The following is a 17,161-nucleotide window of genomic DNA, read 5'->3' on the forward strand; positions in this document are numbered from 1 at the left end:
TCATTTTCACGCACTGGGAAAAAAAACAACAAAAGAAGAAGCTCCAGCATAAGTTTACACGAGCCAGCTGGAAAAGCTCGCTGGGGTGTTTTGCTCGAGTTGCTGGCAGACCTGACATTAGAGGTTTGGGGGGAGAGATAATCAAATCTGAGATGCAGACATCGAAGATTCTGACTCAATTCACAAACGTCTACATGTTAACGGATAAGTCAATGTTGATGGAACACAAAGAAGGAACTTGGAAAAAGTGAAGCCCCTAAAAAGCTCTGAATGGTCCAGGACCAGAATGCATCAGGGACCTCCTGACCCAGTATGAACCTTCCAGAGCCCTCAGCTCATCTGGATCCGGTCTTCTATCAGTTCCCAGAGTCAGAACCAGACATGGAGGAGCTGCATTCAGCTTCTATGCTCCACATGTCTGGAACAAACTCCCAGAAAGCCTCAGATCAGCTGAAACACTCAGTGTGTTTAAGTCCAGGCTGAAGACACACCTATTTTCAGCTGCATTTGAATAAAGCTCCAAATCTGAAGCTTGAGTTTCAAAACTTAATCACATTTTAACTCCTGATTTTATCTATTGTTCTTATTTATTTCTTTTTTGTTTAAAATTTAAATCATGCTTTTTATTTCTACTGTTTTATCACCTTGTTGTTGAATTGTGCTGTACAAATAAACTTGCCTTGCAAATGGCAGCACTGTGGGTTTGATGGTACCACAAACCTGACGTGTTTCCACTGGGGGGGATGATACAATACAACTGGTTGTAGATTCATTTTTAACATCTTTTCTCTCTGTTCTGTGTTCTTTTGGATGTCCTGCACTCAAGCTGCGTCTTAGTAACCGAACAAGGAGAGAGCGGTCCACCAAAAGTGATGATCATGACTACTATTTCTGAACCAGCGAGCACAAGAAGCACGGGCTTCACACGTAATGGGAAGCATCTGCCTGTTGGCAGGTCGCTGTCAGCAAAAAGCTGCCAGAGGCCCCGGGGTCTGCGGCAGAAGAACGAGAGCCGAGAGGCCGAGATGTGGGCGGAGCCGAAGGAGTACTATCATAGCGTCTTGTTTATCGAATGTGGGACAAGACAGAAGAGTGATGCCCCAGAGACATTTTAGGGCTGTTGGCGTTTGTTGTTGAGCCCAAGTCAGTTTTTTAGTTGGACTTCATCTAAAGTAACAACATGGCAACATAGCTTCTTGTGAAATGCTGCTCAGGAAGCCACCTGGACGAAAAAAACACAGCAGTTCGTAAATCTAAATGAAAAGTCTGGCACCCAACTTTTCATTGGAAGACGTGCTGAACTGCAAATAATCATGTCTGAGAACACTGTTTATATTCGTTGTCTGACAGAAACGGAATAAAAACAGCCAAGTGAATCATTGCAAATCTGGCAACCAGTCAGTCAGCTTTGAATAATTAAAGTGTATTTAGATAGAGCGGCACTAACAATTCATCTGAAGACACACATTATCCTTCTAATTTAGGCCTCGACAGCTTTGCCATAACAAATATAAACGGATCACGAAGCAGCTGGTAGAAAGAGTTCGAACTCAGCTGGCAACGGTGAGGCGATTGATTCAGTTTAGATGAGTAAATCCCACTGTGTCGTTCATATGTTTACATTCAACTCTGCAATGACATCAGTGAGTTGGATGTTATGATAAAGGACATTTTGTTTGGCGTTGTGACAATAAATAAATAAAAAGTGAATATTTCCCACTAAAATGCCGTTTAAATGTTTAAAATACACAGAAAACGCACGGTCATGTTTACCGATTAGCAAATTATCTCGAGATGTTTCCTCTTTTTTGAGTTGTGAATGTGAATGTTACAGGGAACTTTCTCAAGGAGATTTATGACATGTCAGGCGGGTTCTGGCCACCGCCGACAGTCGAGCATTGTGCTCCGTCGCTGAGGTGTCCTCATCCGAACATGTGGCGGCGGCCTGTGTCAATAAACTGCTCGGCCAATCACAGAGCGGTGCACGAGTGCGAGTACATCCCATCTCATAGCTGTCACGGTCTTTGGCTTCCGCAGGACGGTTCTGTTTTGACTCTCAGAAATGTACCGTGGATCACTTGCATTTAGTGGAGAGTGTAAAATCTAATGAAAGAGCTGGTAAAGTGACACCAGGGGCCTAAAAAGTGAAAATAAACCTCATGCAGTTAAATAAAACAAGATGAAATCTATTAGCCAAGAATGGGGAAGTGTAAGGAAGTTAGAAACACCATCTTTTCACCACCTTAATCTAAATCATTACAGCCGAATGAGATCATCTCAGAACTTCCCCGTAAAGACGGATCACTCGCTCAGAGAAGACAAAGGTTCATAAATGACGAACATGCGTTGATTTGCAGTGATGGCGACTTGATTATCAGCGCTAATGAACGCTCTCATGAGATTTACACAATTGTTTGAAACGAGGGCGCTGATAACATTTAATAACTTAATTGCATACCCTGCAGAGTGAAATGCAAGAAAACACTGATTAAACGAGCTACACTGGAAAAAATGCCCCTCCAAAAATAAGTTAAAAAAAAAAAAAATACAAGACGTTTTTGTTTGAAATGAGCAAAAAAAAAATCTGCCAATGGAACTAGTGAAAATCGGCTTGTTAAGATTTCTTGAAATAAAATGTGATATTTGGGACTTTTGAGATAAAAGTGATCTTGAAATTAGCTTAAAAACCTCTTCAAATGTCAAAAAAAGCTTGTTTCATGTGAAATCCGACTCAAAACTATTTGTTTTCAAGACTTTTTCATTTAACATTTAACTTTTTCATTAACATAATAGATATTCAAGATGTATTGTCTTCAAACAAGTCCCTATATCTGGCTGAAATGGTACTTGTTAGTCAGTTGTGTCTTATATTAACTCATTGGCTGCCAGCCATCTTCAGTGCAGAGAGACCCATACTGCCAAGTGTTTTACAGTATTTTGACTGATTTTCTAAGACCCACAGAAAAGTGTGTCTTATGACTATGTACACACCGAAATTACCAAAAGAAAGAGTAGACTCTCTTCTTTGATCAGGAAAAAAAAGTTTGTTTCTACCATTTTCAGTCCTTTAGTAATAGACAGTAGAACATTGGTTGGTTTCACCAAAAACAGCTGTTTGACCAAAAAAATGGAGAAAACACGCTTTTTGTGCAAAGAAACCTGTTAAGCAGAACAGTGACTTTGATGCTAACATTTTTTGCTTTAGTGACACCTCAAACATCTGAAAAGTGGTTTCCTTCCATAAAACAGCAAAAACAACACTGAGAAGGTATTTTGATAGCATAGCATTGTCTGAGTCATCAGAACTGTCTGGTGGTGCGCTCCGCTGAGGTGAAATACGCGCACGCCGACGACTCTCTCCGCTTGGCCCGGGTATCTCGTCGGTGGATAGTAGTGGTACACTACTTCTGCTGCACAGAAGGCTCTGTTCGAGCGTTAGCTGCCTAAATTTTTTGTTTCGTCTCGCCGGTGACATTTTCTCCTTCTCCAATCTTGGCAATTATAGTTTACAAACATTTTGATTAGTCTCATTGGCTTCAAAGCCGCTTCAGTCTTCTTCTACAATCTATGTGATCTTTACTCATCTCCCATCCAAAGTGGCACTGCTGCCACCTAGCGGGTAATTTTGCCAGTATATTCTCTGTTTAGTGTTTACAAGCCTAAGATTTAGTGACAAACTCCGCTAGATTGTCCCCCAGCCCGCTCCGTTAAAAAAACGCAATTGACGTCTATAGACGTCTTTGGCAGTCAACGGTTGTATTTAAATTGACGTCTATAGACGTCTTTGGCAGTCAACGGTTGTATTTAAATTGACGTCTATAGACGTCTTTGGCAGTCAACGGTTGTATTTAAATTGACGTCTATAGACGTCTTTGGCAGTCAACGGTTGTATTTAAATTGACGTCTATAGACGTCAATGGCAGCCAATGAGTTAAGTGTAATGAGATATTTTGACTAGAAATGAGACAAATATACTTGGTAAGATTTTGATTTTTTCCAGTACAATTTGGAGAATAAGTTTCTGATCTGAAGGATGTTTCATAACAGAGATCCTCAAGCAACAAATGAGTGGCAGAAAGCAACTATTTTATCACTTTTTTGTTATGTTTACGTCTAAAAAAAAACCCAAGTTTGCTGTAGCTGAGCTCAGGTAATTGTTCCCCGATTAGTTTATCGTTGAGCCTACGGTGAAGTGGATAAATTTAAACCCGTATGATGTAGAAGCGTCGGTCTGCTGTAAGATTGAGTTTAAAACGTCTCAGCTTTCAGCAACAGGTCCTGAAAACCAGAGTTACTGAATGGAACTCCGGCTCTAAAGTATGATTAATGTGGGATCAAATCAATGCTGAGCAACTTTTCAGAGGAGGCTGGAAGAGATGCTATATGGTGAGCTGGTTAAGACCTCACAGGCTTAGCAAAAGCTACACAAAAGTAGTCCATTAATCTCAATATATATTCAATGTTACTCCCCAACAGAACCGCATCAGTCTGATATTTGAGGATAAATTGAGCTTTATTGTTTTTCCTCCACGACCTTCCAGAATCAATTCAATCTCTATGAGCTGATAATCTGATAAGATGGTCTCCAAAGTGTATCTGAATCTGAATAAGAGGTGTTGGGATATACTGGTGTTGACTAAAAGGCTGAAAATGAGGTGATGTGTTGGTAATACACAGATAATAATATCATGATTTGATCTAAGCTATAATTATAGCTATAAAAAAAAAACAAAAAAAACACAAGAATGCAGCTAAAAGTACATCATTACACATTTGTAGCAGAATTAATAATGTTTGAGATCCATCAATCAAGAAAATAATATCTTCACAATATTAAAGGGGAAGTGTTTTTTATTTTTATTTTTTAAACCTGGACCTCATTTCTGGCATAAAATACGTTCATCTACTCGCCGCTGCAGCACAGCTCACTCACTCCATCGTCGTCAAAATATGATCAATATCCTGCCATGTTGCACAAAACTATGACGTTGATGACGTCATCCCACAAGACGCGTCTGTGTAGAAAGCTTCCTTTAAGCCCCCCGATAACAACAACACGGCAGATCTGAGCTAACAATGCAATAGTACGCATTCATTCATTCATTGGTCTTAAAGTATTGGTGAAATAAAGACAGATAATGCCTTATTTATTTAGAGGCTGTATTGTCCCTGTTCTCTCCCGTTATACGGATATACGCTGATCTCCAGTGATCTAAATATCTTCCGAAGGACGCCGACTTTCACCAAACTGTTATCGGTGAGTAGTAGGGCTGTAGCGATACACGAATCTCACGATACGATACTCAGCCAACGATTCGATACACTTACAGAATTTTCTGAAAAAAAGGGACAGTGTGATTTGACATGAATCGTCGCTGATTGGAACCGGAAGGACAACACAGCCAGACAAACGGAAACAAACGTGAGAGCTGTGCACTTTATATATAAATAAATAAATAAAAATTGAAAATAAAAATAATTAAAAATAATAATAATAAAAATGAATAAAAAATAAATAAAAATCTATGCTCGTGGATGAAAAATCGATACTTTATCGAAAAAAAAATCTATATATATATATATATATATATATATCGCAGTATCGATAAAATTGCTCAGCCCTAGTGAACGTATTGAATGCCAGAAATAAAGTGCAGCTTTAAAAAGAAAAACGAACTTCTCCTTTAACCCTCATAACCGATTTAAAACGCAACTTAATTTCTGAAAAGGGACATTTTTGTCCCCTTTTAAAACGACCTAATATATTTATATATTATTATTTTTATAATATATTAATATTTTTTTCGGCTTTTTTTTTCATAGATCTTTTATTCCACTTCAGTTCTAATCATAACTACCAAGTTTTCAATTATTTTCAAAAATTTAACCCTTTAGATTTGAACTTTTTAGCCCAAATTTCAAGCCTTTAGGTGCCAGTATTTTCAAAATATGGAATGCAAAGTGGAATTATTGAGTAGGGATAATTATGGTCTGGAATATGTCAATGATCAGCAACAACATTGATTTAAAAAAAATAAATAATTTTATGCCCGATTTAAAAAAAAAAAAAAAGAAAGAAAGAAAAAAAAAAGTGGAAAAAAATATTAATATATGATGTTTTTAGGTCATTTTAAAAGGGGACAAAAACGTCCCTTTTCAGAAATTAAGGACAAATGAAAAATTGCATTGTATATGATGTTTGTTTGAAATTTGAAAAAAATAGTCAAAAATGCACAACTGGACCAAATATGATGAGTATCACTATCTACTGTGTGAAATTAGAGGAGAAAGAACACCCCAAGTGGACAAAAATGTCCCCCATCAGGGATTAGGGTTAAGGCTTGATAGGTTCTAAGATGAACGGGATGCAAAGTTTCAATCATTTCATCGGCACCATTTGGGAGAAGCACCTTCTAAAATATAAAATTTAAAACATGCAGCAACTTGAACTTCTCTGACTCACAGCATCATCGTGACAGAAAGTTGGAAACTTCCCATCCCTCCATCTCACGTTGCCCACACACAGCTTAAAGAAAAAGTTTCAATAAAACTATTAAACTCCCGATCAGCGTCTCAGTTTCACACCTTTTCTGACTTCACAGTCGTATCTTCTGTAAACTGCCACGAAACATCCTCCTTCCCACAGTCGATCTGTTTATCATTCTCTGAATGCCTCCCTTCAGGAGAATCTGTTCGCGGGTCCAAGCCGCTGATTTTAGAGGCAGGCTTTTTTATTCAGCCGAGGCGACAGTGAAAATACACCAGACCTGACAATGACGGATGACTCGCTGTCAGCTCGCTGCCTTAACCGAGGACAGAGAGCTTTCTCTGCCTTCGCACGCACACACACAAAAAACAATTAGTGCTACAGCCGCATCTGAGCCAAAAAGGGAGAAAAATCAAATCTGTAGTCACCCGACTGCTTTCACAGTCGTGTTCAGCAGCGACCTTAAACTGCAGCGAGGACTGCGAAGCTTCACTCTGCACACGGACAAATCTGTCTTGTCAAGAGTGAAGCAGAAACTACACGAGTGGAAACAAAGGCGTGATGGAAACCTCTGGAAAAAACAATCAGCGTGGCAGCTGGAGAATTTACACTTCTGGATCAATATGTGGAATCCAATGCCTGCAATGTGTGTCCCACCCTGTGACAGATCGGATTATTCCAGGAGTCACTCAGTGGGGTTACATGGAACTGAAAGGATCAGATTATTGGCTAAATTACAATAAGAATGAGTTGAGCAAGGGTAATTCTCCTTGGATATCTGGCGGTGAATGAATGGGATCAGAGGCACAAAGCGTGTCATACCCCGGTATGATAGGTGGCGCTGTACCCATTCCAACTGTTGCTGATAGAGCCACTTCCTGTTGACCTCTTCACCAACAACAACAACAACAAACTCAGGCATTGGAGAAAGATGGAGAACGCAGAGCCAGATGAAGCTACGTCCCTCTACATTTGGTCTGTGATGAGCTGCTTGTTGCACAAACTCGATGCCCAACGGAGCATTCTCCATCGCGTTGTTTGTTTCTTTCTGACGGCGACAACAACAGGAATATCGTCTCCTTCGACTTCCGGGTCACGACCCCGGGAAAAAATCTGGAGCATGCGCAGAACGCAAAGTCTGATTCACCACGAGCTTCAGCGTCTACAAGCAGGTTTAGAGTGACTTTCAACCCAGTTATCTCGGGGTCTTAATCCGATCCCATTTCTTAGTCAGATTAAGGTGTCTACATGCACTTAATAACTCAATCTGATTGTAATTTAGCCAATAATCCGATCCTTTCAGAGCCATGTGACCCCACTGACTGACAGCAGCTCATTTAATGTCGATGAATGAAATCCCCAAAAAGTTTCTCAGTGGCACACATGACATCTCTTTTTACTATTACTTTTCTTCTTACTTTAGTATTTGTAAAAATATAGGTTGATGTGTAGCTTAATTTTGTTCAACAGGACAGGCTTAAATATAAGCATTACGCTTCAGCCGGTAGGCCTTTCAGTCACTAAAAGAAAAAAAATGCTATGATTGTACGGAACACATTTGTTGTATACTGTGTGACTGAATAAAACAAAACAAACAAAACAAAACAAACAAACATATGCATCAAATACAACATTCGGACTGTCAGTGACGCCCGTAATGCACCTTTAGAATAAAAAGTAAAGCTGAAGGCAGTTTTTATTTCACCGGTCCTTACCTGCGTTGGTCTCGGGACGAGGGGTGAGGTTAATCTCGTCGGCTACTGTTAAAGGAAAGGGGGGAAAGAGAGGAGGGATACAAACATTTGGGGTTAAGTAAGTGCACATCACATTCCACATGCAACATCCAGGTAGTGCTGCAAACATCAGAAAGGGTTTCATCTCAATTAGGATCGGACGCCATGCGAGACGAGGAGGAGGAAGGGTTTTTTTTTTTTTAGAGGGGGGGGGAGGGGGTTGAAAAGAGAGTTGGAGGATAGCAATCAGACTTGTTGAGATATCAACACGGCACACAGCACCAATCTGGTCGGGAAGATTAGATATGATTATAGAGAGTGCGAGCAGGGAGACTGTAGCAGCCAAAGCAATCAGCGACTGTTTGAAGCCATTTCAAGGTGAATCAACACAGTGAAGTTCTTGACTTTGGCGAGAGATGAAGTCTGTTTTCAGACTGAGAGGAAAAGGAAGGGGGGGGGGGGTGGAATACATTTAAATATAAAATGTCTGAAAGACGGGGAGTGTGCGGGGATGTATGTTCAAGGTGACGTGAAATCTGATCCGTTCAGCTTTCAGACTTTAAACTTAAACTAACTCGCTGCATCGACTTTCATCATGAGAGCCCTAAATATTATTTTTCCTTCATACAGGAACCCAAATGATTTGGTTTGGAAAAAAGAAAAACTTATAGTTTTGCACCTGGCTCGCAGCACTGGATTGGCCACGAATCAAACCGTAAACGTTAAGTTATTGTGTGTCGTCTGCTCTCACCATTCAACTGGCAGAAGTTTGCTGGGAATGAATTTATGTTGAACATTTCAGTCATAAAAATTATACATTGATGCTTTGAGACATGGAAATAGAATTTCTCAGTAATTATACCTTCAATCTGGACATGAATAACATAAACCCCAAGTTGGACTTCATCAAAAATGCATGTTATAGTTGGATGTGGTGTCACTGAAACCACTATTACACTGGAAAAATATAAATGTAAGAGTGGAAAAATGTGTGGGTGATTACTGAGATTGGATCCAGGTGGAGATTACTGCTTTTGTTAAATCCACGACTTCTGAACTATAACGAAAAAGCACTGGAGGGGAGTTTTAAATGATGTACCTAGATCCATGCTCTTGGACTTGCGCGTCTTAATGATCTCTAACTGAGCGGCGTCTCCGAACTGCTTGGTGCGTTTCTCTGACATGCTCTGGCGTCCGAAACCTTCCCTCTGGAAAGCCCCGTCTGGGTTGTTCTCATCCGGACTCAGACAGCTGCAAAGAGGAGGGTGACAGGCAGAAACAATGAGATGGATGAGCAGATACAAAAACCGAGTACGAGTACAAGTACTTACCTTTTAGTACTCTCTACGATACCGAGTACCGATACGAGTACTAATCAATTACAATTACACACATTTTATTTTATTTAGGCATATTCAACCCAAATTCAACTGCAATTTGTGCATTTTAGTCATAAAACTACATTGTTTTAACATTTTAACTGGTATCGATTCTGTACACGCACATGGTATCTAAAGTCAACCTCCACAGCTATGCAGATGACACACAGATTTATCTGGCACTGTCTCCAGGTGACTGCAGTCCTATAGAGTCATTGTGCGACTGCTTAGAGCAAGTCAAAAAGTGGATGAACCAAAATTTCCTTCAGTTAAATCAAGAAAAAACTGAGGTCATTGTGTTTGGCCACAAAGAGAAGAGGTTTGCTGTCAGTAAACATCTCGAGTCTCTAGAAACTAAAGACCAAGTCCGGAACTTCGGCGTGCTGATAGACTCAGACCTGACCTTCAACAATCATATCAAATCAGTCACCAAATCAGCCTTTTCTCAACTTAAGAACATATCCAGAATGAAGGGTTTCATGTCCCAAACAGATCAGGAGAAGCTGATTCATGCTTTCATCTCCAGCAGACTCGACTACTGTAACGGTCTTCTGACTGGACTTTTTCCCCTCTTCTTTGATTGCTTTTAACAGTGTTTTAATTTTTATTCTATTTTTTCCATTCTCTTTAAATTTGTAAAGCACATTGAGTTGCCTGTGGTATGAAATGCGCTATATAAATAAAGATGCCTTGCCTGTCAGTACTATGTACTCAGCTCAACTTTATTTATAAAGCCCTTTAAAAACAGCTGTGGCTGAAACAAAGTGCTGTACATGAATAACAGCACGAAGTACAAGACATAAAACATAAGAACAATGTAAAAACAATAATAAACAATAACAATATTTCCCTCGGCTTTACTGATTGTGAACTGGGAAAAGTTAAGTGTCCCCAGAAGAAGAAGCTGAAGAAAACAAGAGGGCAAAGACGCCATAGAGGTAAAGATTATTCTGACCGGTCGAGTCAGTCAGAGCGTCTTCAATAACGGAAACATGAGGAAGTAAAAAAATATATAAATAAATAAGTTAAATGAAAGAAGGTACATCAATGAAGAAGAAAGGAAAAGAGTAAAAAGTCAAAGAATATCAAAGAAACCTGTGAACTTAAAAGGTTCAAAGAGGGGGAAAGAGATGAACAGAGAAGGAGAAGTGAAAAGAATGGAAAAAAAAAATAGAAATGAGACGATGAAGGGAAACAAGTGGTGGAGACAACTGAAGATATCATCCACACCGTCTGGGACTGACCGGATGAACACGTATAACATGAAATCATCAGATTAACAAATCAAAATGCTTGTAAACGATGCAGTGCAGGTCTTCATCAGCACTGTGAGGAAGGGGGGGGTCTTTCTCATGTGGCTGAGAGGTCAGCACAGAGGACGCCTGCACCAGTGAGCAACGCTTATTATCAAAGCTCAATCAGGCGAGAGAACGCACTTAGATAAACACCAGCCACTCCCACATTAACCAACGACCCGGGGACAAACCGACCTTGTGCACATAACAAGCAGAAAGTGAACCTGACATAAAAAAAAATGATTTATGCAAACTGAGACTCCTGTCAAATACAGAGCGATAAATCAGAGACACGTCATCGGGGGTTTGAGGCCACAAAGAGTTTTCTTTGAGGCTTTCTAGAGCGCAGAGAGCTGGATCCTGAGTCCTTTTATGCTCCGTTTATAACAACTGGTGCTGTCACGCATGTTTGCTTTTTTCAGGCTACTCACCCATATGGGCAGATAATGTAAATGTAAATGTATTTTATTTATGCAGCCCTTTACAGACAATCCTAACGATGTACCAAAGTGCTTTACAGCAGGTAATAAATAAAGAGAAGAATAAGTAAAAACAAATAAAAACAATAAAAGAACAGTGAAAGCAATAAAATACAACAAAATCAAATAAGATGAAATAAGATAAAAGTGTCATAATACTACTGAGTATTAAAAGCAATCCTAAATAAGTAGGTTTTTAGCCTAGATTTGAGGAGGCAATAATGTAAAACATGATGTAATAGAGGATAAACTCGTACTCGCTGTGTCAGAACAAAGAAAGATCCCAAATATTGATGCTAATCATACTAATGATGCGATGGGGACTAAGCTGGAACAGTAACTGGGTTAATCATCTCCTCCAACACCAACCATCTGAAAGGAGTCCCATTTAAATCTGTCTCTTGTTTAACCTGAAACCGACCTGGAACACAGAGGTATTCATTTTTAGCCCGTTTTATGGACCTCACCCCTAAACAACAGCTGTCAGAGGGAGCTGTGACAACCTCATTCAATGGTGAACGAGAGGCCGAGCGTCCTCAGTTTGGTGCCGATTGGAGAAAAAACAACGTTAAACATATCGTAAACTGAGATAAGAGAGAAAGGAGTAAAGCTGGCTTATCAAAAAACAGAAAGTGGACACTGGCTGTGTTCGAAACCGCATACTTCTCCTACTACTCATACTAACTAACTTTTTTTAAGTTCCCGGATGCATACTAGATTCTCTGAAATGTTGGGTATGCATCATGAGGTTACTACTCATAATCAAACTACCCAAGATGCAACGTAACGTGACGTCGCCGATCGCCATTTCCTGTCAAAACGGCAGTTTCAAGCTAGCTACAACGAGGGTAGGTTCACTTCCTGTTTTCAAAACAAAAGCACCAATTGTATCGTCATGGCTTTCCCTATGATAAAAGGCAACGGGTATTTTATTTTGTGAAAATAACCGGAAGTGCGTTGCTCACTGCGGCTAGCTTTAGTAGCGCCGAATTCGTGGGAACAAAATTGTAAAGAGCCGGTATTTTTTCAGGTTTTCAACACGTTGGGGATCTAAACGACTACTTTCTCACCTGAAAATGTTTCAAATGTTGCTAAAGTTTACAGAGTTTAGAGCTTAAGCGAAATCAGCTTCAGGCCGGCCGATTTCGGCTCGGGCAGGAGCGAAATGCATTGTGGGTAAACGCTCTGCATACTGTCTGATTGATGAATATGTAGTATGCAGTATGTAGTATGTAGTATGTAGTATGCGGTTTCGAACACAGCCACTAAGTGACCTCGACCAGCATACGTGTTTACATCATCATCAATAAATTGTGATGCGTAAATGTACCTTTCAGTCTGAACTGGCGGCTCTTTGGCCCACGATGGCGTCACATCAGTGGCGAACCCCACGTCATCGTGGGAGCTGGAAGAGGACTGGTCAGAGAGGTGCGGCGGCAGCAGCGGCGGCCGGTCGTCCTCTATGATCACAGTGTCGTCTTGCGGCATGTTGACGGTCGGTGAGAGCTGGTAGTTTCCTGGAGGAGACAAAATTATTCTTATTCTTCTCATCTTTTCAGCCTATTTTTTTTTTTTTCCTCCCTTCAAAGTTTTCTGTTCTTCCATCTACAAAAAGCTGCAAAGCTTACTCCGACTGACCAGACACGCGTGTGTGAATAATAAATGGCTAACGCCGAGTTCCTTGTGTTAGTCCGTCAGAATCAAAGAGCTGAAGGCCTCTCTCTCAAGCCAAGAGTTTTGTCTGATGCAAAATAAAAAAATCAGTGTGAAATCCGTCAAAAAAAAGAAACAAAGGACCTTGTAACACTGCAGCTTCAACCCAACGGCACAAAATGTTGCAATCTGGGTAAGAGAGGGCGTCATCTCTTCTTCTAAAAAGGATTTAAAGTCCCTCTTTGTTGCAGTCACACTGTCTGAATGTCTGAATACACCTGAACCTGAGAGCCGGTTGCTGAGGTTTTGTGTCAGTTTTTCAGGATGTTGAAAAGTTTCTGCTGCATATGCAAGCAGTAACGAACTAAACGAGTTTAACTGAACGAATTTAACTAGACAAGTTTAGCTGAACGAGTTTAACTGAACGTGTTTAACTGGACGAGTTTAACTGAACGAGTTTAACTGAACGTGATTTAACTGAACGTGATTTAACTGAACGTGATTTAACTGAACGAGTTTAACTGAACGAGCTGAACTGAACGTCATCTAAAATAAGAACCGATCTGCTTCTTATTCACTTTGGTTTGCCCCCATAATCTTCTGCTCTGCACATGAACAGATTTTAGATAAAACTCCTGCTGAAGTTACAGATCATCTCACAGTTCACCATGATGTGCGCCATAAATAAACATTAGTAATGAGTTACTCCACAGCCACTAAACACGGTGTAAAACAACCACTATGGGTGCTAGGGCTTAGCAATTGTATCGATACTGCGATATTTAGTTTCCCGATCAAGTATCGATACTTTTCAGCCGAGAGTATCGATTTAAATTTTTTTTTTTTTTTTTTTTTGGAGCAAACTTTATTGAAAACTCAGATGTTACAATTAGTGACAACGCAGAACATTAATATAATACAATACCAGGGGGTCACATTATACGAAACAGTGATAAATTAGTTTATAAAAATGTTGGCTATTCTGTTTATAGTGTGTTGGATTGTTGAGCTCCTTCTCAAAAATTAAAAAAAAGATGGTTTGTGATTAGAGAATTTGGATTTGTGTACATGGTATTTAGCAAGAATTGTATCGAATCGTTGGTTAAATACCTTTTATTTATATAAAACAAATATATTTAGTTATCTGACCTCACTAATGATGATTTCAGACATTCAGGATATTACTGAAAGACTCCTCAATAGAAAAACAAAGACAAAGACATAATAACCCATTATTCTTCTCGCTACAAGCAAACAATTATAAAGAAGGACGGAAATGGTCATTTACTGTTCAACACCTGCAAGAAAGAAAAAAAAAAAAAAAAAGGAAAATCTTGTTTCCAAAAACATTTCAAGCACAAAACATATTTTTTGAGGGTAAAAGCAAAGAGAAACGACTCCTGGCTAATCAGCTTATATCAAATGGAGTTTGTCAGTGGGCACAATGGTGTTCTTCTGTCAAAACACAACGATTAATTCAAGCTGGGCCCTCGCAAATAAAGATAAAAACTTCCCCAAGCTGAGACGAAGAAAATGTATAATAGTCTCCTTTCTCGGCCTCTGAAAAGCACGGCTTAAGAACTCCTATTGAAATGCAGCGCATGACTTTGTCTTTAATCTGTATTTTGAAATTGGCATCAAAAGGGGGGGGGCTTCAGAGCTTCATAAAGGCCTTGTGTACTGAGCTGAGGGAGAAGTTTGTTTGTCTCTACAAAGCGTTTGGGTTTTAAAAGCGTAGACCTCAGCCAGGCCTGCTGTTTGTTTCTCATAACCGAGCACTGAGGGGACCAATGTGCTGCCAGCCGGCCCGGGTGAATGACCCGATGTAAATGAGCCGAAGGGAGGAAACAAAGGAGAGATCAGGAGATGTGAATGTGTGAGGATGTGTGAGTCCAGGTCAATTAAAAACTCCTCCGTCTCACTTTCCTTAAAGAATGAGAGTTACAAAGTGACTTTCTGCCTCAAGTGAACTCAGATGAGCACTTTAAAATGGATCAATAATCATTTTGGAAACAAAATTGTTTAAAAACTACTGAGAATCCGTTTTTTTTGTGATGTTTATAGTGATGTTCACCCTCGTGTCTAAACACCCGCCCTTCTGCTTTTTTTTCCCCACTGAGGAAAAGAGGAAAGCAGGAGGATGCAGGCGTTTGAGCTGCTAAACATGTCACCACCTACTTCTGGAAGGTCATAAGACACAACTGAGAGGCCCTAAGTTTGAATCCATATAGATCCCAAAATATCCTGCAAAGAATTCACACAAAACTACATATTTTGCCAATTTTGGGACATATCCTGTAACACTTTAGCAAAGTTTGATTTCTCTTCATATGTCTGTTAATCTGTCCACACATAATATTACGTGTAAATATTCAAGTTACTTTTTTTATAAATCCTCATCCTGACTGAATGTGAGCGAGCGATTGATAAAAAGTGATTAGAATGCGTACTTTCCAATCAGCCTGTCCTGACGCGCGCTGCGAGCGATGTCGCTCCGTCCAGCGATGACGCCGACCCCTTATGAAATCACCCGCGCTGTCTCTATCTGGACGACATTTCGCGGCGGCGTCACGCGCCTAAACACTTCTTATTGGTTGAAATGAACACGCTGCTTCCTGTTGACAAGCTAGTTAGCAACAGGTTAGCATCACTGAGGGAATAACGGACGAAGAGAAGCTGATCTTTACCGTGGAACAGCACCCAACGGTTTATGACCCCAAACACCCGTACTACAAAAATCTGAACCAAAGGGAGCCAGAGAACTCGGCGTTTCAAGTGAGCACTTTCTGAACCAATAAAATCACTCCCGACAAAATCGTCACGCTGCATATCAGGACACCCTCGCGAAATTTCGTCGTCGTATCGCATCAGTTTCGCTCGCTCGCTTTCACTCAGGATGAGGTGTTAGACTCAGTGGCTCAACTCTTTCAGTGGCCCAATAACTGGAAGGTTGGCGGTCCGATTCCCACGCCGCTCCAAAAAATATTGGTGGACTGACAGCTTTAGGGGCGCCAGTCCACCTCCTTGCCACGGCTGAGGTGCTTTTGAGCAAGGCACCGTACCCCCATGCTCCCAGGGCGCTGTGAATGGCTGCCCATCGCTCCAGTGTGTGGCATCTGTATCTATGAGTGTGTGACCCTGTGCATGTAATCTTAATCTTAAATATTAATCTGTGTCGTTTGCAATTAGTTCTAAATGCACCTCAACTTTTAACTTGATAAGCTTGAAAATATAACTCCAGTCTTGGGTTGTGTTCGAAACCGCATACTATATACTTGCATACTCATCGATCAGACAGTATGCAGAGCGTTTACCCACAATGCATTTCGCTCCTGCCCGAGCCGAAATCAGCCGGCCTGAAGCTGGTTTTGCTTAAGCTCTAAACTCTGTAAACTTTAGCAACATTTGAAACACTTTCAGGTGAGAAAGTAGTCGTTTAGATCCCCAACGTGTCCAAAACCTGACAAAATACCGGCTATTTACAATTTTGTTCCCACGAATTCGGCGCTACTAAAGCTAGCCGCAGTGAGCAACGCACTTCCGGTTATTTTCACAAAATAAAATACCCGTTGCCTTTTATCATAGGGAAAGCCATTACCATACAATTGGTGCTTTTGTTTTGAAAACAGGAAGTAAACCTACCCTTGTTGTAGCTAGCTTGAAACTGCCGTTTTGACAGGAAATGACGATCGGCGACGTCACGTTACGTTGCATCTTGGGCAGTTTGAGTATGAGTAGTAACCTCATGATGCATACCCAACATTTCAGAGAATCTAGTATGCATCCGGGAACTTCTCGCATACTCAAACTCCTACTACTCATACTAAATCAAAAAGTTAGTATGAGTAGTAGGAGAAGTATGCAGTTTCGAACACAGCCTTGGTGTCTCATCTCTGGCTGCCTGCTTTGATTTTAGCGTTGTTTCCATTTCAAAATGGACTGGCAGCCTCTTATTTAATAACCCTAAAGGGAGCACGATGCAAATCTCCAACATGGCTGCGTTCGGCAGTCAGAAACTAAACTGCAGGTCTCTCAGTGATAACAGCTCAGTACTTAGCTTACTTTAACCACCGTGAAGGAAGGAACAAATCAAGTGGAGGGAAAGATTAAAGCTGAATTTTACAGTACAAACATG

General features: G+C 40.4%; 1 protein-coding gene across 8 annotated transcripts in view; it reads right to left on the minus strand.

Annotated features, from left to right (window-relative positions):
- Positions 1-17,161, minus strand: part of pard3ab (par-3 family cell polarity regulator alpha, b) — a 316,394-nt gene that overhangs the window by 105,588 nt on the left and 193,645 nt on the right. For 5 of the 8 annotated variants that reach the window (XM_075482726.1, XM_075482725.1, XM_075482724.1 and 2 more), the window contains 3 exons: positions 12,704-12,890; positions 9,320-9,471; positions 8,203-8,247 (listed from right to left, as the gene is read on the minus strand). In XM_075482726.1, coding sequence (XP_075338841.1) covers positions 8,203-8,247; positions 9,320-9,471; positions 12,704-12,890 — 384 coding nt within the window. The remainder of the gene's footprint in view (positions 1-8,202; positions 8,248-9,319; positions 9,472-12,703; positions 12,891-17,161) is intronic. The other 3 variants (XM_075482728.1, XM_075482727.1, XM_075482721.1) reach the window with 1 other exon arrangement.

This window comes from Odontesthes bonariensis, chromosome 14 (genome assembly GCF_027942865.1).
Source record: "Odontesthes bonariensis isolate fOdoBon6 chromosome 14, fOdoBon6.hap1, whole genome shotgun sequence".
NCBI classification, from domain to species: domain Eukaryota; kingdom Metazoa; phylum Chordata; class Actinopteri; order Atheriniformes; family Atherinopsidae; genus Odontesthes; species Odontesthes bonariensis.